The 23,183-nt window shown below is 50.6% G+C and overlaps 3 protein-coding genes and 1 long non-coding RNA gene across 10 annotated transcripts; 3 read left to right on the forward strand and 1 right to left on the reverse strand.

Moving 5' to 3' along the window:
* Window positions 1-373: 373 nt before the first annotated feature.
* On the forward strand, window positions 374-6,393 carry Usp21 (ubiquitin specific peptidase 21). Of its 2 annotated transcripts, none has more exons than XM_040739372.1 (13): window positions 374-575; window positions 1,361-1,981; window positions 2,717-2,776; window positions 2,935-3,055; window positions 3,253-3,364; window positions 3,553-3,708; window positions 4,188-4,252; window positions 4,442-4,569; window positions 4,724-4,810; window positions 5,262-5,340; window positions 5,535-5,642; window positions 5,729-5,843; window positions 6,040-6,393. In XM_040739372.1, the coding sequence occupies exons 2-13, from the start codon at window positions 1,382-1,384 to the stop codon at window positions 6,128-6,130; spliced, it is 1,722 nt and encodes a 573-aa protein (XP_040595306.1). In that variant the 5' UTR covers window positions 374-575; window positions 1,361-1,381; the 3' UTR covers window positions 6,131-6,393. The 2 variants fall into 2 exon arrangements, with proteins under 2 accessions (XP_040595306.1, XP_021079575.1); XM_021223916.2 differs by having other exon boundaries at window positions 375-575; window positions 4,442-4,545.
* Window positions 6,394-7,099: 706 nt separating this feature from the next.
* On the forward strand, window positions 7,100-11,301 carry Ppox (protoporphyrinogen oxidase). 4 transcript variants are annotated; one of them, XM_005087772.4, is made up of 13 exons: window positions 7,100-7,449; window positions 7,547-7,641; window positions 7,800-7,934; window positions 8,071-8,186; window positions 8,322-8,454; window positions 8,703-8,847; window positions 8,953-9,143; window positions 10,113-10,173; window positions 10,328-10,446; window positions 10,530-10,640; window positions 10,741-10,890; window positions 10,997-11,039; window positions 11,116-11,301. In XM_005087772.4, exons 2-13 carry the CDS (start codon window positions 7,555-7,557, stop codon window positions 11,256-11,258), a joined length of 1,434 nt encoding a protein of 477 aa, XP_005087829.1. In that variant the 5' UTR covers window positions 7,100-7,449; window positions 7,547-7,554; the 3' UTR covers window positions 11,259-11,301. The 4 variants fall into 4 exon arrangements, with proteins under 4 accessions (XP_005087829.1, XP_012981933.1, XP_040595307.1 ...); XM_013126479.3 differs by having other exon boundaries at window positions 7,101-7,641; XM_013126480.3 differs by lacking the exon at window positions 7,100-7,449 and having other exon boundaries at window positions 8,055-8,186.
* Window positions 11,302-11,397: 96 nt separating this feature from the next.
* B4galt3 (beta-1,4-galactosyltransferase 3) lies at window positions 11,398-17,815 on the reverse strand. 3 transcript variants are annotated; one of them, XM_040739374.1, is made up of 9 exons: window positions 17,727-17,815; window positions 17,269-17,389; window positions 16,771-16,939; window positions 16,163-16,457; window positions 15,034-15,269; window positions 13,781-13,971; window positions 13,547-13,669; window positions 12,274-12,378; window positions 11,398-12,156 (listed from the first exon to the last, which is right to left on the reverse strand). In XM_040739374.1, exons 4-9 carry the CDS (start codon window positions 16,419-16,421, stop codon window positions 11,883-11,885), a joined length of 1,188 nt encoding a protein of 395 aa, XP_040595308.1. In that variant the 5' UTR covers window positions 16,422-16,457; window positions 16,771-16,939; window positions 17,269-17,389; window positions 17,727-17,815; the 3' UTR covers window positions 11,398-11,882. The 3 variants fall into 3 exon arrangements, with proteins under 3 accessions (XP_040595308.1, XP_040595310.1, XP_040595309.1); XM_040739376.1 differs by lacking the exon at window positions 17,269-17,389 and having other exon boundaries at window positions 17,727-17,813; XM_040739375.1 differs by lacking the exons at window positions 17,269-17,389; window positions 17,727-17,815 and adding an exon at window positions 17,465-17,703.
* LOC121137268 lies at window positions 17,792-18,639 on the forward strand. The gene is made up of 2 exons (XR_005874524.1): window positions 17,792-18,055; window positions 18,137-18,639. It is a non-coding gene; the product is annotated as an uncharacterized LOC121137268 (long non-coding RNA).
* Window positions 18,640-23,183: the final 4,544 nt, after the last annotated feature.

Below are 23,183 nucleotides of genomic sequence, written 5' to 3' on the forward strand. Positions count from 1 at the left end.
ACTGGGAATCTCCCATCCCTATGTGGAATGCTAAATGCTTCTCTGTTGGTTCTCAGGCTGTACCCGGACCTGCGTGCAGCTTTCCACGCTGCATCCTGCTTGTTTGGAAAGACTCTCTGTTGCAAGTTCTTCCGTTATTCCATTTTTTTTTTTTTGGCTCTTCATCCCTATGAGCCACGTGACGGGATGAGGGACCTTGACCTCAGGGACTTGCAGCAATGGTTTAAAGACCACCATCCGGCAAGGCCGGGAACTAGTGGTTCTAAAGTTGGCTGCGTTTCCATGGTGTTGGTCGGGGAGCCGTGGGGGCGGGCTCACGCAAGCGCCGAGGAGGTGGGTGGGAGGGTTCCGAGTGTGGGCGCGCAGGCGCCTTAAGAGACTGTGAAGCCGGTGGCCGGTGGCCGGGCCGCACCATCAAAGATGGCGGTGGCCCTTGCGGCGGGAGCAAGCTGGGCTACAGCTGCCGCTAAAGCTGCAGCCCGGCCTGCGGGGAGGCTGTTCGGGGTTAGGAGGGGGTGGCCCTGAGCTGGAGCTGGACCCCGGCTGGCCTCCCCCGCCGCCTCACCGGGGGACAGGTATGGGCCGGGACGTTATGGCGGGGTGGGGTGGGGTGGGGGAGCTGAGGGAGAACGGATCCAGACCCCAGAGGACGGTCACCACAAAGGGAGAGGCTCGCGGTGCCCAGCGGGACCTGGGAGAACTAGGCTGGAAGAACAGCATTCTCGGACCGCGGGGAATATGCCGCCGGACACTGTAGCCAATCAGCGGCTTCGGCCTTTCTGCCCTCGAGGGGGGGCGGACCCGGGTAAAACCCTGCTGTGGTGGGAGAGGTGCCGAAATTAGGGGTCAAGTAGTTCGTCCTCCACCCCAAACCATTGCTCTCTGAGCCCAAATATCAAATGGGAGCCCAGAACTGGAGGAGGGAGTGGATTGCAAACCACCCATTTAATCCGCTTCATTTGCACCCAGAGGGGCAGGGGTTGAGGTTGGAATGCTGATTCCTGCATCCAGGGTCCCTGGTCTGGGGCATATCACACTTGACTAGCCAGATATGAGGATTTTTAGGAGTTTGTAAATTGTAAAAGCAGCTGAGCTTGGAACTGCCAGTGCTTTTCAGTAAATCTATAGTCTATAGAGAGGGGGTGGGGCATGAAAGGTCAAAATGATGGGCTATATTCAGTCATTTGTTTATTAAAGGGATACTAAGTATTTCTTTGTGTCAAACATTGCTAAGTTCTGGGGATGCCAGAACTGATTATATAGACGTTATCCATGCCTTCAGTACATGTAAAAGCCAGCTTGCATGGTAGCCTATGTCTTATCTCCCTTACTAATTCAAATGCTGACCCTCTGTTCCCAGGTCCAGCCTGCGGTGTCCACAATGCCCCAGGCTTCTGAGCACCGCTTGGGCCGGACTCGAGAGCCACCTGTCAATGTACAGCCCCGAGTGGGAGCCAAGATACCATTTCCTCCCCGGGCCCGCAGCAAGGAGCGCCGAAACCCAGTTCCTGGCCCAAACTCTGTGTTACGACCTTTGCCTCCCAGGCCAGGGCCCCCAGACGAAAGGCTCAAGAAACTGGAGCTGGGTCGGGGTCGGACCTCAGGCTCTCGTCCTAGAGGCCCCCTTCGAGCAGATCATGGGGTCCCCTTGCCTGGCTCACCACCCCCAGCTGTGGCTCTGCCTCTCCCATCCCGGACCAACTTAGCGCGTTCCAAGTCTGTGAGCAGTGGGGACTTGCGTCCAATGGGAATTGCATTGGGAGGGCATCGTGGCACTGGCGAGCTAGGGGCCGCACTGAGCCGCCTGGCACTCCGACCTGAGCCGCCCACTTTGAGACGCAGCACTTCTCTCCGGCGTCTTGGGGGCTTCCCTGGTCCCCCCACCCTGCTCAGCATACGGACAGAGCCCCCTACTTCCCATGGCTCCTACCACATGGTATCTGCCCGGCCCTCTGAGCCGTTCTACTCCGATGACAAGATGGTGAGGACTTGCCAGACGCGTTGGTCTCCCATGCTCGTGTTCCTCTTGCCTTCAACTCTTGTCGCCATGTGGCTTTCTTGTTCCCTGCTCCAAGTCCCTTTGTCAACCCCTCATTACACCAGCGGACTCTTCTCCTCTCCAAGGCCTTCTAGTCATTATTTTGGGTCGTATGTGATTCTCCAACTTGGTGTGCCATTCTGGTCCCTAGGGAATTAACTATTTAGAATTCTTCTTTGGGTCCTTAGGCCCGCCCTTTCAAGGCAACTTCTCTCCTAGGACCGGGCCTAGACCTAATTAATCCCTGGGCTGAGGAGGGGCGGAGCTAGAGCACCTGCTGATGTAGTTACCCATTTCCCCAGCTAAGTGAGCTAAGCTGCTTGCCGTTGGAGCCAGCAGGAGAGGGTGCAAGAAGGGGCCACGGGGGCAGGAGGGGGATTTGGGGGCAGTAAAGTGGGGGTGGGGAGCAGCTGGGCAACCATGCCAGTGCTTGAGGAGTTGCCTCAGGAGCTGCAGCGCCGGCTAGCTGGCCAGCGGAGTAAATGGGGAGTAGGTGTGACAGCCATGGCTGAGTCTGTGGTACACTCAGCTGTGATGGGTCTACTACTCATGACCAATGAGGTAGGAAGGCCAGGGAGGGACGGAGGGTCGAGTTGGGGCGTGAGCAGGGTTGGGGAGACGTTCAGCAACATGTTACTGAAAGTGCCAGTCGAATGTGACTGTCCTCTGACCTTCCAGGCTCGTCACACGCTGCTCCTGGGCTCTGGTCATGTTGGCCTCCGAAATCTGGGAAACACAGTAAGAGCCATCTTCCTGTCCTTTCTCTGTAGAAGGAACGTGAAATGGTGTTGGGGGTGGAGATAACCTGTGGATTGGGGAAGAGCCCTGATGCCCTCTCGAGGCTTATCGGGCACCAGACGGGAAAGGTAATAGCAGTGTCCCTACCGCTTCCCCAGTGTTTCCTGAACGCTGTGCTACAGTGTTTGAGCAGCACTAGGCCTCTCCGAGACTTTTGTCTTCGAAGGGACTTCCGGCAAGAGGTGCCTGGAGGAGGCCGAGCCCAGGAGCTCACGGAAGGTGAGCAACAACTCCTGCTTCTTCTGTTTCCGTCCCCCAAGCCCTTCAATTCTGTCCCCCAATACCTGTGATTCCCAGCCCTCCAGTCTGACAGCTACATGCATTTCCCCATTCCTGGAGGCTTTCCCTGGAATCTGCTTTGCCTGCTCCTGTAGACATTAATCCTTGTATCCCCTCCCCCGATGTCACACCAACAGCCTTTGCAGATGTGATTGGTGCTCTCTGGCACCCTGACTCCTGTGAAGCTGTGAATCCTACTCGGTTCCGGGCTGTCTTCCAGAAATACGTTCCCTCCTTCTCTGGATACAGGTGGGGAAACTGAGAGGAAAGAATGTCTTTCTGACCAAATCGGGGGCTGGGACCAAGCAGCGGCTACAGCACCATGATTCTGAGCCTTGACATTTCCTACACTGAGGAAGTAGGGACCCATATTTGGGCAGGGAGCACTGTTCGTGGACTAAGAGGGGATCAGTTATCCATATTCTGTCTGCCTGTAGCCAGCAGGATGCCCAAGAGTTTCTGAAGCTCCTCATGGAGAGGTTGCACCTTGAAATCAACCGACGAGGCCGCCGGGCACCGCCCATCCTGGCCAGTGGTCCCGTTCCCTCTCCACCTCGCCGAGGAGGGGCTCTGCATGAAGAACCTGAGTTAAGGTAAGGGTTGCTCCCCCTTGCTCCTCTTTCCTGTGGTTCTGTCAGTAGCATTCAGTCTTCAAAGAACTGAGCTAACAAACTGAAAATGTAGGGGTAGAGGGGAGACCCTTTAGCATGGGGAAAATGGTTTGAAAGTACGAGAAAGGATGGAGGAAGGGGGTGGCTCTGAAGGGTGAAGATAGCAGGATAAAAGTGTTAGGAATGTCACTAAACTGGAAAGGAGGAGCCTTTTGCAATAAAACATACCAACGGGGCTTGTAGAAGGACGACATTATTCCCTCATATGTATTCTTTTTCCTCTCGTCTTGGATTTCCCCAGAAAGTTCTTGAAAAAAAATTACTCCTTTGACTAGAAATCTTGGGAAGGAGCTGGTATGTGGGTAGGGATCAGGGCTCTGTGGATAGTCTCAGTGGTTTGGGGGTACCCGGTATTACAGCTGTCTCACGGGCACCCCCTCCCTTCCCTTGATCTGTGGTAGTGATGATGATCGAGCCAACCTAATGTGGAAGCACTACTTGGAGCGCGAAGACAGCAAGATTGTGGGTATGGAGCCGGGCAAAGCAGTGGGGTTCGGGCTTGGGAGAAGGAAGAACGGGAGTAAGGCTGGGTGAGGAAGGTGTAGGATGGTGTGTAGAGTTGGGTGGCAGCCAAGAGTGGGACGAGACGGGGTTCTGAGAAAGCACCTTAGGCACCCAACAGTGACCTTTTCCCCTGCCCTTTTGTTTTACCTAGACCTATTTGTGGGCCAGTTGAAAAGCTGCCTCAAGTGCCAGGCCTGTGGGTATCGCTCCACGACCTTCGAGGTTTTTTGTGACCTGTCCCTGCCCATCCCCAAGGTGGGATTCCAGAAGATTCCAGGGGTGAATGGAACATGGGTTCTGTGACCCACCCCTACATGTGGGTGGGAACTATGCGGGGTCTCTGAAGCATAATTGAAGCCTGGATTATGAAAAGATAAAAGATAAAAAAAGGAAATTCAGAAGATGCTAACCCTTACTTCCCCTTCCCCCCCAGAAAGGATTTGCTGGGGGCAAAGTGTCTCTGCGGGATTGTTTCAGCCTTTTCACCAAGGAAGAAGAGCTGGAGTCAGAAAATGCCCCAGTACGTGGGGGTTTACAATGGTGGGAGACCTGGGGGGTCTGTCTGAATAAAAGGAGATGCATGTTCCTTAGCATGGAAATAGCAGTTACACATGTCTGGGTGTGTGTTAGTGTCTCAGGTATGTTGTAGTATACCTGGGCTAAAGGGGGTGGGGGGGGGCACGGGGGAAGCAATGAGAAACATACTAAATTTATGTGTGTATTGGGGTGTCAGAAAAACCAGCTGAGCCGCCGGGCGTTGGTGGCACACGCCTTTAATCCCAGCACTTGGGAGGCAGAGGCAGGCGGATCTCTGTGAGCTCGAGGCCAGCCTGGTCTACAAGAGCTAGTTCCAGGACAGCCTCCAAAGCCACAGAGAAACCCTGTCTCGAAAAACCAAAAAAAAAAAAAAAAAAAAAAAAACCAGCTGAGCCAAGAGCACATTGACCTAAGACTGTTTGCTGTTTATTTAGGTGTGTGACCGATGCCGGCAGAAAACACGAAGTACCAAAAAGCTGACAGTACAAAGGTTCCCCCGGATCCTCGTGCTCCATATCCTAATCTTCCAGTTCTTATTTCTTTTAGGATATCTCCCATACATTCTGTTTCCTCTCCTTCACTGAGTTTTCCTTGGGAAAAACCTGCCTCCCCAACTCTCTTTGCCATCCTCCAGGACATGTTGGGGGAATGGAGGGTACTGAATTTCTTACCCTCAGCCTCCCAAATGCTCCTTAACCAGGGCTTAGATCTGAATCGATTTTCCACCTCCCGAGGCTCTATCAAGAAAAGTTCAGTGGGTGTTGACTTCCCATTGCAGCGACTGAGCCTAGGAGACTTTGCCAGTGACAAAGTGGGTGAGTCTGGTGGGGAATGCCCCAAGTTACCTTTAGGAGGGGGACATAACTCTTGAATGTAGCAACTGATGTTGTCTAACCCACAGGAAGCCCTGTCTACCAGCTGTATGCCCTTTGCAACCACTCGGGTAGTGTTCACTATGGGCACTACACAGCCCTGTGCCGGTGCCAGACTGGTTGGCATGTCTACAACGACTCCCGGTGAGCCCAGCCTCTTAGTCAACCCCTGCCCATCCCACTGCAGCCCTGGCGCCCTCCCCAGAAGATGAGATCCTGACAAAGGATAGGTGGAGTCTTTCTCCTAAACTCAACCTGGGTTCTCCGAGGTTGACTCTTGTAGGAAGGAGGGAAATACACAGAAATGACTACAACCATTCCCCATTTCCCTTCTTCGTAGTGTCTCCCCTGTCAGTGAAAAACAGGTGGCATCCAGTGAGGGCTACGTGCTGTTCTACCAACTGATGCAGGAGCCGCCTCGGTGCCTGTGACACCGTCTGGAAGCCCTGGCACCTGTGAAAACCTTCTCAACACCCTCAAGCCCCCAGGCTCCCCATTTACCTCAGAGACGTCTATTTTTGTGTCTTTTTAATCGGGGAGGGGGGTTGGTTGTAGCTCCCGTTATTTTTTTTATTATGAAGCGCCCTTCCACCTTGTTTCCTGTCCCATGTACAGAGCTCACCAGGCCCGTGACCATGTACAGCCCCCGGAACCTCTGCAATCTCACTTTTTGTGAATAAATTTATTAAGAAAAGAGTGATGTTCACGTTTGTATTTGCGGGTGAGAGTGAATGGCTATCCAGACTGGTTCAAGTGGAGCTTTCTGGGACCCAATTCCGTCCCTGAACAGGCGGGGGCGCTCTCGGAGCAGAAGGAAAAGACCAGGGACTGCGTAGGCCTCGCGCTCACTTGTGCCTTATCAGAGTTTAGTGGTACTATGAAGACAAACCTTGAGACTTGTGAAGCCGCCGAGAGGCCTAAGACTAGAGAGTAGGCATTGGCATGCCGGGTGTGGCGGAGAGGGGAACTGCCCCTCGAGAGCAAGGCACCCAAGAACCCCTGTTGACAAACACTGGTTTCGTTGCTGGGTGGCCCTAGCTCCCGTAGGCCCTGGCTGTTGCTAACATCAAAGAGCTGTTTGTGGAGCCACCTCCCCACGGACTGGCCTCCAAGTGTCTCTCTCCAACCAAGGCTCAGGGGGCCCTGCCCCCAGGGTTCTCACACGGGCCTAGGAAGCTTGAGCTGGGGAATGCTAACTCCGGGATTCGGCTTTTCTCTGTCTTGGCCCTGGGGAAGGCAGTACCGGTTATGACAACTAACTCCGCTTAGGCAATGAACCAGTTAACCTGTTCCGCCGAGCTGACTCGGTAAGCGGCTGCTGGCAACGTCACTGCTAAGTCGGTGTTCTCATTGGTGGATGTATCCAGAGTTCACCAATCCAGAACCTGCCTTCCCAGGAGCCACCAATCCTGAAGCAGCAAAGCGAAGCGCAGCTGCGGGCCGCCAGAATGGGGTAGACGGCGAGTCGCAGGGACCTGAAAAGTTAGGGGCGGGAATAGCCGACTAGAACCTGCCCACCGGCTGAGGCTGGGAAAACCGTGTGCTGCAGAATTCTGGCCCCTGGCGGGTTTGAGCTGGGGAGATAGCGTGGGCGTGGGCCTTATCTGCACACCGCCAGGAGAGACTGTCCCTGGGCCTCTATATCATTCATTTTCTCTGGTTCCCCCTATCTCGTGGCTAAGCCTCTGAACGAAGATCTCTCTTCCACCAGCACGTTCATGCGCGCCCTGCCTTAGGTGCTCACAAGGCAGTAAGTGCCCAGAAGTGGGGTACTGGCTCAGTAGGGTTTCTGCAGTTGTAAAGCAGGGTGCCTCCGGTTCTGCCGGGGTATCTCGACCTTCCCCCAGGCCTTACAATGGGCCGGACTGTGATCGTGCTTGGCGGAGGGATCAGTGGATTGGCTGCAAGTTATCATCTGATCCGAGGCCCCCGTCCCCCTAAGGTGAGTCCCCACTAGAGCCAGAGAAAGACTGATCTAATACTCTTAACATTTTCAGCAAAAACTGGATAGATTCTGTCCCATGGAATGTGCAGCGCCCCCCCCCGCCCCGTCCCCAGTCCCTTTCCCCTGCACCCACAGTGTTTCACTTTGGGAGCCAGGTGATTTTAGTGGAGGGCAGCAAGCGTTTGGGAGGCTGGATCCGCTCAGTCCGAGGACCAGATGGTGCGATCTTTGAACTTGGACCACGAGGAATTAGGCCGGCTGGAGCGCTGGGAGCCAGGACCCTGCTTTTGGTGAGCATCGTGTGGAATGTGTAGGACAGGAAGTGGAGGGGAGTTTCCCAAAAGGATAGAGTTGCAGAGCGGGGAGACATTTGTTGGATCAGTTTTTCCTTAGTGTGTCCTCTTCCCGAGGGCTTGTGGAGAACAGGTTTCTGAGCTTGGCTTGGAGTCAGAAGTCTTGCCTGTCCGGGGGAATCATCCAGCTGCCCAGAACAGGTTCCTGTATGTAGGCGGTGCCCTGCACCCCCTACCCTCTGGCCTCAGGTAACGCCTCACCTAACTGTTCGCTTCTATTAGCTCCCTGTCAGCCCTTCCAGCCACAGAGGTTAAATGAATGAATAACCCCCAGGAGCTGGGAAGGTGACTCAGGGAGTTTTCACTATGCCTTCCTCCATGCAGGGGGCTACTCCGCCCTTCACCCCCCTTCTCGAAACCTCTGTTTTGGGCTGGGCTGAGGGATTTGATGACGCCCAGGGGCAAAGAGCTTGATGAGACCGTGCACAGTTTTGCCCAGCGCCGTCTTGGATACGAGGTGACATTACTCAGGGGTGGTCTCCCCTCCCAAACCAGCTGCTGCACCTAGGAATGTTCTTTCTATTGCTGAAATCTCCAAAACTCGGTGTTGGGAATAAACGCCTTCCTTTCCTTCCACCCTTTGTTACAGTGGGAACACCCCCAGCACAAACTCTTTCCTCCCCTCATCCCCTCCCGAGCAGGGCCAATGGAAATCAGCCAGGGTGGCTTATTCCTTGGCCCCTCAGACCTAGTGTTACCCTGAAGGTGGCATCTTTAGCCATAGACAGTCTTTGCCGAGGAGTGTTTGCAGGCAACAGCCGTGAGCTCAGTGTCCGGTCCTGCTTTCCCAGTCTCTTCCAAGCTGAGCAAACGCATCGGTCCATATTACTGGGGCTGCTGCTGGGGGCAGGTGAGGGGAGGCATTGGTTCAAAGGGTGAAATGTAAAGCCTGACAAAGTGAGGTACTTTGTATAAGGGGTACCATTTTGATGATATATTTTTTGCCTCCTCGTAGGACAGAGTCCACAGCTGGATTCCTCATTAGTTCGTCAGGCCCGGTCTGAGCAATGGAGTCAGTGGTCACTCCGTGGAGGGCTGGAGATGTTGCCCCAGGCCCTTCACAACCACCTAACTAGCAAAGGAGTCACTGTCCTCAGAGGTCAGCCAGTCTGTGGGCTCAGCCTCCAGCCAGAAGGACGCTGGAAGGTAGGAGAACCCTCTGGAGTAGAGTGAACTATCAGTGGTTTTGTTGTTGCTACATTGAGTATAATGCATTTAGCAAAAAGTTTCATATGAAGATGTGCATGCCCTGCTTTTTTACCATAGTAAAACAGGCCCTCGGGGAGGGATGTGGGCTTCTCTGCTGAACATCCATTTCTTTAAACTTGGTACTGTTAACTCGTATGACTGTCATTCTCATGTTGCCCACTAGTTCTACACCCCATCACTCACAAGACTCATAAAGGCATCAAAGCCCCGCAGTATTCCTTGGACATATTTGCCACCTTTTAATGTCAATGAAGTTATCATCGACAGGGAGCTGAAGAGATAGCTCAGCAGCTAAGAGCACATACGGCCTTTGCAGAAGACCTGGGTTCAGTTCCCAGAACCCACATCAGGTGGCTCACAACTGCTTGTAACTCCAGCTCAGGAGATGACCTCTCCTCTACTGAACTCTAAAGGCACCAGCACTCACGTGTACACACACACACACACACACACACACACACACACACACACACACACACACACACACACACCCTGCGTCACTGTCTTTGTCTGAGTGGTTTAACCAGGTCAGGACTGGTAGCACTGGACTTACTGTTTTCTTGTCTTAGAGAAGCTATTTAGATGTTGGCTAACTCAGGCCCCTAAGCGGTATTCATGAACCTTCCTCCAAAAGCCCTTAGGTATGCAAATAGAAGTGAGTATCTGGGGACAGGAAAGGATACCCACCTTCACTAGACATCTCAGAGCAGGCACACTGGCCTCTTCCTGGCTCACTTTCTGGATTATACAGAGGATTTTTTGTTCAGATGATTGTTCCTCACCCTGGGTCAGCACCCAGTCTTTCCTGTCTCTTGGGTACCTGGGAAACTAAGAGTGAGGTAGCAAATCTCACTTACCTATAAAGTCCTCATATCACTGTTTCTCTCCAATGTTCTTATCACTCAGGTGTCTCTAGGGGACAGCAGTCTGGAGGCTGACCACATTATTAGTGCCATTCCAGCTACAGGTAATGGGCCAGTCCCTCCCTTTCCCTAACCATGAGGAAGCAATAGTGTGCCTTCCTGTACCAGCGGTGCCACAGCAGGTTCCTGAACTGGTCACGCCTGAGGAATTCCTGAGACAAAGCTAGCCTGGTATGAACGCCTCTGTCTGATCCCCAGTGCTCAGCAAGCTGCTCCCTGCTGAGGCTGCACCGCTAGCGCATGTCCTGGGTACCATCACTTCTGTGTCTGTTGCTGTGGTGAATCTGCAGTACCAAGGAGCGTGTCTACCTGTCCAGGTAGGAGGAAGAGGAGGTGGGGGGGCAGGGAGACACAGGCTGTGAGAACCCTTCCCTCATGATCCAGACACCTTCCTCTCCAGGGCTTTGGGCATTTGGTGCCATCATCGGAAGACCCAACTGTCCTGGGAATCGTGTATGACTCAGTTGCCTTTCCTGAGCAGGACGGGAACCCCCCAGGCCTCAGAGTAACTGTGAGAGGAGGAAATTTTGCTTCTTGTGGGGTTTCTGAAGGGCTTCTCTGGGCCTTAACATAGGCAAGGGCAGGATGGTCAATGCTCTGTTTCCTCATAGGTGATGTTGGGAGGCTACTGGTTACAGAAGCTGGAAGCTAACGGCCATCAATTGTCTCCAGAGCTATTCAAACAGCAAGCACAGGAAGCAGTTGCTACACACTTAGGACTGAAGGAGCGACCAAGTCACTGCTTGGCCCATCTACACAAGGTGAGTTAAATTCTTTTTAGTTCCCTATGGAAAGTAAGGACTACCGTGTTTATCAGTGTGTCAGTCAAGGTCTTGAAACTTTCCCTTGCATCTTATCTCTCCTTAGAACTGTATCCCTCAGTATACACTAGGCCACTGGCAAAAACTAGGTAAGTTGGGAAAGTGGCTGGGCTGCGGAAGTCAGACCCTAGCTATAACATTCCTTTCATCCTTCCTTCCTTTCAGAGTCGGCTAAGCAATTCCTGACCACTCAGAGGCTGCCCCTGACTTTGGCTGGAGCGTCCTATGAGGGGGTCGCGGTCAATGACTGTATAGAGAGTGGGCGTCAGGCAGCAATTGCTGTCCTGGGCACAGGACCTAACAGCTGATTCCCCAGCTCCCGTTCAGGAAAATAAAAGTTGCTCGAACTTAGTTTGGTCTTGCCATTCTGTCAGCCTACAGGCTTATCGGGGCCAGGGGTGGTGGGAGAAGATGGAGTAGCCTGGAAGGCAGAAAGCGCGAGAAAGATGAGACAAAGTCCTTTATTAGAAAAGTTATCAAAATCCCAGCTCCTTGGGCCAAGACCAGAGGAGCTGCTCCAGCACTGGCAGGGCTGCCCTGGCAGAGGCTGCCTCCACCAGACAGCTTCTTAGGAACCATAAATAGAATAAATATTCACAGGAGTCCCAGGAGAAGCCAGGTCACTCTTGGACAAGGAAGGGGCTTGGGATCCAGCCCTGCTCCTACCCTGGGGGCAGAGGATTCCCAGGATTCGTCATATAAAATGACATCAAGGATTCACAGTCATAAGCCCTGAGAGGTGGCCCCTAAAAAGAGAAACCTCCAGGTCTAGAGGAGCCCAGCTCCAGTCTAACAGTGAGGAGAGATCCCTGCCCCCAGCACAGTACTAGAATTTAGTTCCCTCACATCCCTCTGAGAGCAGCGAGGAGCAGAAGGTGTGGGGGATACAACCCCTCTGGTTCAGCTTCATGATTAAAGTGGGCAAGGAAGAATCAGTGTGAACCATGGGGAGCTGTGTGGTTGGCAGTAGGCAAAGGCCCCGGCCTAGATGGGGGCCGGCGTTGCAGCATCTCTTGTCGGAAGGCCTGGGAGGAACCTGGTGGGTATCGGGGACCAGAGGGAACCCGAGGGCCCCGAGGATCAGTCCCAATGTCTGCAGTGATGTTGGTATAGAGAGGACCCAGCTCTTTAGCCAGCAACTGGTATGTCAGTGAGTTCATTCCATCTTGTGTCCAAGAATTCTGGGTACGGACCAGGAGGTCAAATCTGAGGGTAAAAGGTTTATTTAGGACTAGGATCTAAAAGGAATAGCCTGGAGTTTAGGGACATTCAAGAGTTTCCTGAAGAGAGGAAGGTGGGAGTCCGATAGCGATCCTTTCCTACCTGTGGGGATTTTCCTCATTGCCCTTATCCCCTCTGTGCTTCACCATCTTATAGTGCCCCACAGAGGCGGGTGGTCGGGAGATCTTCATCCCAGCCAGGCGGACCCTACGAGAAAACAGAGGAACTCTTGGAGGAGCTAGAATGGAAAAAAAAGCTGCTGGTAGGTGAATGAGAAAAGTAAAGACCATCAAGGGAGCGATAACATACACCTGTACACAAAGAACAATGCTCTGTCTGGGAAGGAAAAACAAACAAAACTGCCACATGTGAAAAGGCAGGAGAAAATCAAACAGAAGGCAGAGCTGGCTGTGTCTAAGTAAGCAGCATCTAATGCCAGGTGCCCCGGGGCCGTACAAGAACTGGCAGAGGGAGATTTGTGACTCTTATATCTCCTTTCTAAATGGCTCCTAGGAGTTGCCCTTGGAGTCTTGGCAGATCCAGACTAAGCCACCTCAGCCTCTTCCCCTGCCAAGCTAGGCATCAGAAGTGGAGCTAACCTATGCTAAACACGGAACTCCCGAGCTGCACCCCTAGCCCAGCAAGTCTGATTTAGAAACAGTGTCTAAGCTACCCAACTCCTTTCCAGCAGCAGAAGCAGAAAGACTGATCAGGATCTTAAACAAGCCCCAATTCTGAAACATAGAAGCAGTTTGGAGGCAGTTTGACAAAGAACTGAAAAAAATACATCTAAGATTTTCAGGGTATGAAATACACACGCAGAGATGAGAATTCACACAAAGATGTCATTACAAGGGGCAGAAGGGGAGGGGAGGCAATGGACCCAGCACACCAAGTTCAAATACACTTCACCCGAAACTGGTTCATTGAAGGCTACAGGCAAGAACGTTCCACATGCTAAGAAATGAACTGGCATCATGCCAATCAGGATCCTCCCCCACCCCCCCTTTAAAAGAAAAAAACAAAGAAAGGGTGATTCTGGACTATATAGAACAGAACCCCCCCCCCCCAACACACACACAGAAGTAGTTTCTAAGTAAGCCTATCAAAATGAAGAACTAACCTGTCTTTAGGCCCCTTCTTAAGATCTGGAATTCCACATTTCCAGTTCATCTTACCCATTTTCCCAAGAATATAACCAACCAGATCTATCTAGAAAACTGAAATCTGACAGAATGGGAGGCAGGGGTTAAAGCCTGTCCTGCGTAAACTAAGGTCAAAGGAAAGGAATGGGCTTAGTGCAGAACCAGAAGCTAGGTTTGTGTTGAAAGATTGTAGCCAGGGTTTGGGGAAAAGGTGTTGCAAGAAGTCTGACCTGGTAGCAATGTCATCATCCTCACCACCCCAGCCCCAGTATTCATTGGGGAAGCCATTCATCTTCAGGTACTGGTCAGGAGTGAGCGCTGAAACCCCACCAAAGTACTGGGGGTACGGGAGGCTAAGGAGAAAAAGACCTTGTATTTCACAAATTTGGAACATCAATCCTACCCACAACCCCCTTAGTTCTCCTCCTACAAAACTGGTTTCCCTGCCCTTGCATGCCCTCTACCTGTATCCAAACTTGTTCATGGCAACAGCAACATGGCGGGGTCCCCGGGGGTCACACACATACAGGTTATGGTCATTTTCTGGAAGGAGGTCCACATCATGTAAGAACAAGCAGTCCCATTCTTCATCTCGAAGGGCTTCCCGCACCCCAACATTCAGGAGCTTTGCCCTGTTAAACATTCCATTTCCAGCCTAGAAGACAACGAAAGGGACCAGGCTGTGCATGGAGAAGGTAGGTAGCATGTGTGCCAAAGTGGAAAGGGGACATCTAAGCGGAATGTGGGGCCAGCAGAAGGAAGAACAAAACAGCCAGGCGAGCACTGGGAGACTGAGACGCGAATCTTGAGTAGGCTATGAAGCAAACAAGGGCTGGAGATGTGGCTCAGTTGGTAGAATGTTATCTAGCTTTCATTAAGCCCTCGGTACAGTCTTCAGCACCAGACAAAACCAAGTACAGCAGCATGCGCCGTGCGAAGGGAGATGCAGGAGGATCAGAAGTTGAAGGGCGAGCCGGGCGTTGGTGGCCCACACCTTTAATCCCAGCACTCGGGAGGCAGAGGCAGGCGGATCTCTGTGAGTTCGAGGCCAGCCTGGTCTACAGAGTGAGTTCCAGGACAGCCTCCAAAGCCACAGAGAAACCCTGTCTCGAAAAACCAAAAAAAAAAAAAAGTTGAAGGGCATTCTCAGCTACATAGTAAATTCTGAGGCCAGCCTGGGCTACATGAGACCCTATCTCAAAAAACAAAACAAATACATATTTGTTTTGCATTCATACATGCAGGCAACACACACACATACACACACAAAATAAATCTAATGCAATTTTTTACAAAACTGCAGAACTAGTATTTTAGCTCTTTCTTGACCAAGTCCAAATTTGCATAAGTCACTCAACAAAGGAAAAATCAGAGAAAAATACAGGAGAGTAGGAATACCCTAACAGAATAGGGAGACAGACCTAACAGCATAAGCATGGGACTCACAAGGTTGGAAGAACAAGGCTTCTCCGTTATCTATTGTCTAACCCTCTTACAACAGATGAGAGAAGATGCATTTATTTGAGGCTTCCCTAACATCAAAAAAGTAAGGGGTTGGACACTGGTGATGCAGAGCTTAATCCCAGCACTCGGGAGGCAGAGGCAGGCGGATCTCTGTGAGTTCCAGGCCAGCCTGGTCTACAGAGTGAGTTCCAGGACAGCCAGAGCTATGCCACAGAGAACCAACAACAAGCGAGCAAGGTGGGGAGCGGGGTACCTGGTGGATGACGTAGATGCCGTAGGCAAGCTGCTGGCGCTGCAGGAAGGGGTGCAGGTGGTAGAGCAGCAGGCGCAGGTGGTGCTCCCTGGCACGGTGGGGCACGATTATGGCTGTCCGGGAGCGGGCCTCACACCCTGCAGGATGGTACCGGCCCCCTGGCTCCACTAGGGGGTTCCGTTCCACAATCTCTGCTAGTGATGGCACTGGGCTGAACGATACCGACACAGGACCCACTGTTGATAGGGAACGGCAAATTCAGAAATTGGAGGCACAAGAAGAAAATGGATATCAGCCTGATTCTGGGCTCAGTTTCCCCAAGGGCTCACTCAAAAATCTAAGAAGCCTTGGGTTTCCCTTCATTAGGACGGCTCCACAAGGCTGCTGCTGGTGGCATCGGTAGTGCATGCCTTTAATTCTAGCGCTCAGGAGGCAGGCGGATCTCTGTGAGTTCAAGGCCAGCCTGGTCTACAGAGCGAGTTCCAGGATAGGCTCCACAGCTCCACAGAGAAACCCTGTCTCAAAAAAACCCCAAAGACAGCTCCACAAAACCTAAATCTGCAGGCAGGCTCTTACCTTAGATTACTTACTTTTTTTTTTTTTTAGAAATGTAACATCTTTTTTTTTAGATTTATTTATATATTTCATATACAGTAGTCTGCCTACATGCCAGAAGAGGGCACCAGATTGAAATGTAGATGGTTGTGAGCCACCATGTGGTTGCTGGGAATTGAACTCAGGACCTCTGGAAGAGCAGTCAGTGCTCTTAACCTCTGAGCCATCTCTCCAGCCCCTAGATTACTTACTTTCTTATTTTAGAGTTCTATATAACTTTCTCTTGTCCCACACTGATGCTACAGGAAAAGAGCAAAAGGACTTCTACCTAATAAAGCCATAACTCATCTACAAGAAAAATAATTCCTACCCTAGGGCATGAGGAGCCCATAAAATGGGCAGGCAGTGGAAAGCTTGTGACCCAAGAGCCTATTCTAACCTCTGAATTCACAGGCCACTCTCTCTCCACATCAGCTCGTTTTAGTATATTAACTTAAGTCTCAAGTCATGCCTGCTCAGGACTCCCTGCCCCCACACCTCCTTCAGTTCATCACCTTCTTCCCTTCATACTCACCTAAGAAAGGAGATCTCTCTGGACAATAGGGCAGAGCTTGAGCTGGAGAAGCCCCTGCAGCAACCGGGGCCCCAGGCAGGTGACTGAGGTTACTATAGACATCACGGGGATGAGAATAATCAAACGTTGGGCCCTGATCTCTACCAAACAGGGCACTAAGGCTTCGGAAGCCCCCTAGTGAAAGGTACATCATAACTGCCAGTTGGGAGCCCACAAGCAGGGCCAATGTGCAGGGCCTCTCCAGCAGCCTCCGCAACATCCTGACTGGAGGCCTAGGGACAGAGTGGCAGGATTTCTGGAAGCAAACAGAAGGGAAGACAGCAAGCCAGGTAGAGATGAAAGTGGTGCCGGGGAGAGGAAGACAAAAAGGCAGAGAACAAAGTCACAAAAGGAACATTAATGTAATCAAACAAGGAAAATAAAAAAAAAAAAACCCCAAGATAACCAGGTAACAACCACCAGCAGTCCTTATCCAAATCAATAAAGCTCAAATTTCATTTTCATCACTCACTTTCAGTCTCCACCCTCAAGAAAGCTTACATCATTCAAGTCCCAAGTCCATTTCAGAAGTCTTTATCTCTCCAATCTTACAAAAGAGATAGACACACCTGTGTTCAAGCTGTCTTCTTCCGGATCATGGGGGCTCCAGGAGGTCCCCGGGGAGCAGAGATATGAGGCATTATCTAAAATTGGAACTGCCACAGAAGACAGAAAAAGGCATTCCAACGACCAATCTGGGACCAGCGGGAGCAGAAGTGATCAAGGAGAACCAGTCACCTGTACAGCAGAGACCAAGAGACCAGGATCAGGAAGAAACAACTTTCTCATCATGGGAAGTGCGGGAAAGTGATTGGAAAAAGAAAAGACGCCAGGTCAAGTCTCTTTGGGGCTACCTCCAGTAGACTACTAAGTGACAGGTCTGTATCTAACCCTCTACTTCGACAAAACGAGTTTGAGGAGTGGGGACAGGGAAGTGAATGTAGGCACCAAAAACAAACAAACAAACAAAAAAAACCTATTCAAGAGGCAAGACAGTTGTGATAGGACCTTGGAGTGGCCTAGAAAACAGTAGAACAGGAAACAGGTTCTTTCTGTTCTACACGTACCAGGGAGCGCCTCCGCAGGAGCAGGGTGCTTGACCACCTGGGAACCGCAAGCGAGTAACCCTGGAGCGTGGCCCGGAGAAGGGGGGGGGGTGTCCTTAACCTTCTTCACCTTTCTCCAAGCCTAGTGGGGGTGGGGAGCAGAGTTCTAGGTGAAGCGATAAGCAGAGAGGGAGATCTAGAGCAGAGTCCGGCTCACCTGGAAGGGCGTGGTCAGCGCTTTGCGCGCGCGGGGTGTGGGATTAGAATTCCTTTCTTTTTTCGGGCACGCCCATCCCACCTTAGTCTCTTGTTTGTCCCTGGCGTGCAACGTGAAGGCAATCGGCCCGCATCCACATTTCCACCCGAGACTCTTGCCTGTGCTCAATCTGGCTTTCCAGCCTTTACTCAGAACTTTTCCTCCCCCCGATCTCCCGAACCTTGCTCCGAGGATTCTCTCCGAGGTCCCAAGCCCACCATACCTGGTCACCGCCACCCGGACAGCCGGGCAGGTAACGCCGCCGCCATCTTGGAAGCGGGCGCTGGGGGCGGGGCCCGCGTCACGGGGCGGAGCCTCCGGCGGGCAGGCGCAAGGACCCAGCACCGCCCAGCCTGCTAGCCCCGGGGCTGGTAACCCGCGCCGCGGAGAAGCTCGCTGGGGTTGTGGAGGAGCCCTAGACCCCCTAGACCCCGCGCTCCCTCTCCACCTCACAGGTTCCGTTGCTCACCTCAGGGCACCGCCGCTCAGAGCCCTTGTTTCTCAGTAGGGCTGAGAACCAGTTTCGGATGCATCGGAGGACCTCACCCCAGGGTATGCTGAGCCCTTTCCCAAGTGTGTCACGGGCGCCCCCTGTAGCCTAGTGCTACTTAGTATCGAATTTTTTTTTCTAAGGTTACTGTACACGCATTTGTATCCGCATGGTTAGTTAACAGTGAAGCAGAGCATGTGGACCGCAGAGCATGTGGACGGAAAGGCAGCGTCGGCTCTGATGTAAATATGCTTTCCTAGGTATTAGACTAAAATGGACGCTACAACGATGTGCAGGATACTTAATCCTGTGGCTTCTACCAGCCCAAAGCAAATGTTCATGCCGAGGAAACAATAAAAGACCAATTACTTACAGTGTTTGCCCGTGGGGTGAGAGGCTACAAACAATATAACGCAATGATAATGATGACCTGAAAGAATCCTCAGTCACATGTGGTGATCCTGGGTTAGCTTCTCAAAAGTAGTCACGTCTGTTGGGAAGCCTGGAGGACTTATGTACAGCATATCCTGCTTTAAACATTGTTTTCATGAAATTACCTTACAACTCAGTATAGGTGAGTGACCTGCTTGTAAATTATGTCTTGTCTAGTAAACACCACTTGGAGAAAAACAAAACAAAAACGAAATATTTGTCTCCATTTTCTCATTCAGTTTTATATTCATTTGAAGCAAAACTCTAATTAATCTTATTAGTAAAAACCCGGAATCAAATATCAGGGTAATAGCCTGAAAGATAAGAGAAACAGAGGAGCAGCCACCAGTGACCGCTTACCTCTCTGGACCCTATGATCAAAAGGGCCCAGATCCTGTCTTCACCCCCCCAATCACTTCCTGTCTCCACTTTCCTAATGCTGGGTTTAAAGGACGAGGCACCACTGCCTAGCTAAAACAGAACTCCAACCTAGTTTTCTTTTTTTAAATAATTTTTTTTTTGAGACAGGGTTTTTCTGTGGCTTTGGGGTCCGTCCTGGAACTAGCTCTTGTAGACCAGGCTGGTCTCGAACTCACAGAGATCTGCCTGCCTCTGCCTTCCAAGTGCTGGGATTAAAGGCGTGCGACACCACCGCCAGGCTCATGTTTATTTATTTTTAATTTTTCAGATTTATTTATTTTATTTTGTGTGAATGAATGTTTTATCTTGATGATGTAAGTGCATGCTTGGTACCCACAGCAAACCAGAAGAGAGCACTAGAAACCCTGGAACTGGAGTTGCAGGTGGTTGTGAGCTGCAGTGTTGGGAGGGCACTGGGAACCAAACCTGGTCTTCTTCAAGAGTGGCACATACTTTTAACCACTGAGTCATCTCTTCAGCCCTTCACCTTGTTTTTTGAGACCGAACTGGAAATTGAGATTTGCTGCTTAGGCTAGGCTGGCTAGCTAGCTGCTCTCAGAGATCTACCTGTTCCCACCCCCAGTGTTCCAATTTCAAGTACATTGTGGCATGCACTTTGTCAACTGAACTTCCTTGGTTAGACCCTTTTTGATTTTCAGCTTTTGAGGTAGAGTCTTCTTTTTTCTTTTTTTTTGGTGGGGGGCGTGTTTGGAGACAGGATTTCTCTTTGTAGCTCTGACCGTCCTGGAACTCACTTTGTAGATCAGGCGGTCCTGGAACTCAGAGATCCACCTGCCTCCCGACTGCTAGGATTAAAGACATGGACAGCCACTACGCCTGCATCTTCTTCCATAGCTAAGCTAAGCTGTCCTCAAATTCCTGGCAAGTCTCCTGCCTCAACTTCCTGAATGCAAGAATTACAGTAATGTACCACCACTCCCAGCAGGATATTTTAAAAAGACTCATTTATTTTACAGTGCTCTATCTGTATGCCCTTATGCCAGAAGAGGGCATCAGATTCCACTAGAAATAGTTGTGAGCCATCATGTGGTTGCTCAGGAAGAGCAGCCAATGCTCATAACCACTGAGCCATCCCTGCCGTTCCCCGTCCGTCCCCTCCCCCTCCTCTTTCCCCCAAGCAGCATTTTTACCTTATTGTTGAGACTCATGTTCCTGGTCTCCCCTTCCTCCTCCTTTTTTACTCTTCTCCCCCTCCCTCCCTCTCTTGTGCATATTTGCATGTACATTATCAAGAGAATCCACCTAACATGTTTCTCTCTTTCTGTGTGTGTGTGTGTGTGTGTGTGTGTGTGTGTGTGTGTGTGTGTGTGTAAAATGTGTGTCACTGTTTGTGAGAGCTCATGGGACCTTTTGTTAGTTGAAGACTATAATGGATGCTTAGATATATATTTCCGCCACCCCTCCGCTCCTTCCCAGGGCTAATTAAGTCCTCTGAGCCTGTCCCCATATAAGGTCCTGTCTGAGGATGTTGTTGAGCACTGCTGCTCCCCCACCTCCTCTGACTCCCCTCTTTCCAAGCATATTTAGAGCTCGTGGTTTCCCCCAGCTGTCAGCTGGTTACTCTTGCTGCCAAACATTTTGGCTTGCCCCCAGCAACAGTCAATGGGGAAGGTATTCAATTGGCTCAGAAGCATCATTCTCTTAGCCAATAAAATGTTAATGCTTTGAAACCATTTTCTTGCCCCTTCCTCCCTGACAAGCTCTGACCAATAAGATGTTTCTTTGTCACTGTCAATCTCGTATTTTAGGAAGAAAGAAAACTACAGTATGGAGAGGAAAGAAGTGGAGCTAGAGTTCATGTAGAAAAAAATAAACACCCATTCCACAGCACTCTCCAGAAACCCTGGCTCTCCCGCCACTGCCACAAAAATAGTGATTGGACGAAAGCCCAGATTTCCTCTGTTCTAACCACAGAAGTTTGAATGTCAGGGCCAGGCCAGAGGGGTTTGAAGAAATTGGTCCAACTCGTGTATTGCCTCAGTCTCCTTCCCAGCTCAGATGAGTCCTTAGGGATAGCATCTGCCATCTCATGAAATGAGACGGTCCCAACTCCACTTGAACTTCTTTTAAGGAATGCACCCCTTGTCAATCACTCCTCTTCTTTTTCAAGTCCCTCACTGGTCCCTCTTTTTACCTTTACAAGCAGACACTTAAACAATTTCAGTGCCTGTTTTCTCCTTTCTACTCCTACTTCTTCCTTTTTAAAGATGTATTTATTATGTATGAAATGTTCTGCCTGCATGTATGCCTGCACACCAGAAGAGGGCACCAGATTTCATTATACATAGTTGTGAGCTGCTATGTGTCAGCTGGGAATTGAACTCAGGACCTCTGGAAGAGCAGTCAGTGTACTTAACCGTTGAGTCATCTCTCCAGCCCCTCTACTACCTTTGTTTTTTTTTTTTTTAACCACATCATAGTTCAAACCTAAACAGACAATACTTCGACTGGGTAATTTAAGCTCATCTTGATCCATATATAAAGAGCTATATTTCCGGCCGGGCGGTGGTGGCGCACATCTTTAATCCCAGCACTCGGGAGGCAGAGGCAGGCGGATCTCTGTGAGTTCGAGGCCAGCCTGGTCTACAGAGTGAGTTCCAGGACAGCCTCCAAAACAATACAGAGAAACCCTGTCTCGAAAAACCAAAAAAAAAAAAAAAAAAAAGCTATATTTCCTCACCTCTATTTCTAGCAAGAGCTTGTTGGACTCAACTTCAGGATGGGTATTATGTGAAGATTAAATTCCTGCCCTGGAGGGGTAGAATATGGAGGATCGTTCCTGAAAGGGGTCAGGGGTTGACTGACATTGAGGGCTGGGATACTCATCTTTTTGAAGGGCTAGCTGTTTCTGACTCCCTTTCACTATACAAATCTACCTACTCACTCAAATCACAGAAGTAATATTTAAACTCAATTCTTTCTAAATTTTATTCATTTGTTTATTTTTATTTTATGGATATTAGTGTTTTGTCTGCATATATGTCTGTGAACCACATGCATTCCTTGTACCCACAGAGAACATGTTGTAGGATATTTTGATTGTACTCTGACACTCCCAAGACTGCCCAATAAAGTTATAGCTGAATCAGGGACAGAGCCAGAAACTAGCTGATCAGAATTGGCCATGGAGAAGCCAGGAATTTGAATAGAGAAGATGTACAGGAAGGAAAGAGCTGAGACTAGAGTGTGAGCTCTCTTGGTTCTGGGAACAGGGAAGAGACATTTCTTGCAGTGTCTCCTGCAAAAAGCAAGATCAGCTGGTTTCTGAGCTAGCCTTATTGATAAATAGAACAATAGAGACTTAATTTTTTTGAAGATTTATTTATTATATATATACTGTTCTGCCTGCATGTCAGAAGAGGGCACCAGATGGTTATAAGCCATCACGTGGTTGCTGGGAATTGAACTCAGGATCTCTGGAAGAGCAGTCAGTGCTTTTAACCTCTGAGCCATCTCTTCAGACCCTACAGACTTAATTTAAACCTATATATCACAGCTGTGGCAGAACTGGGGCTGAGGGACTGGAAGCCCCACCAGGCTGCAGTCTAAGTGGCCAACAGTCATTGATTGAGGGGCCATGGGCCACAGATGATAATTAAAATATCAGTAGATTCATGTGCAGCCGCTAAGATGACAGAAAAACCTCAAGACCAGAAGAAAGAATTGGATTCCATGGAAGTGGAGTAGTAGATTGTTGTGAGCTGCCATATGGGTGCTGGAACTCAAACTCAATTCTTCTAGAAGAGCAGCTAGTGGTCTTAACTGCTGAGCCACCCCTCTAGCCTTGAATACATTTTTGGCAAAAAATTACATTTCTCCTCCTCCCTCCTCTCTCCCATGACAGGGTTTCTCTGTGTAGCCCTGCTTGTCCTAAAACTCTCTCAGGAGGCCAGATTGGCCTCGAACTCATCAACCCACCTGCTTCTGCCTCCCGAGTGCTGGAATTAAAGGCATGTGCCACCACTACCACCTAGCCCTCCTCTTCTTTTGAGACAAAGTGCCATGTAGCCAGACTGGCCTAAAATTTACTATGGTGTAGCAGCAGAGGCTGGCCTTGAATTCCTGGTCCTCCTGTTTCCACCTTCAAAAGAGAAAATTTCTTTGTGTCAGTCTAGTGAGCAAAGTGGTTTTTATTTTTTTTGTTTGTTTGTTTGTTTTGGTTTTTCGAGACAGGGTTTCTCTGTGGCTTTGGAGGCTGTCCTGGAACTTGCTTGGTAGTCCAGGCTGGTCTCGAACTCACAGAGATCCACCTGCCTCTGCCTCCTGAGTGCTGGTATTATAGGCGTGCGCCACCAACGCCCGGCTTTGCAAAGTGGT

This window comes from Mesocricetus auratus, unplaced genomic scaffold (genome assembly GCF_017639785.1).
Source record: "Mesocricetus auratus isolate SY011 unplaced genomic scaffold, BCM_Maur_2.0 Super-Scaffold_100676, whole genome shotgun sequence".
In the NCBI taxonomy this organism is placed as follows: domain Eukaryota; kingdom Metazoa; phylum Chordata; class Mammalia; order Rodentia; family Cricetidae; genus Mesocricetus; species Mesocricetus auratus.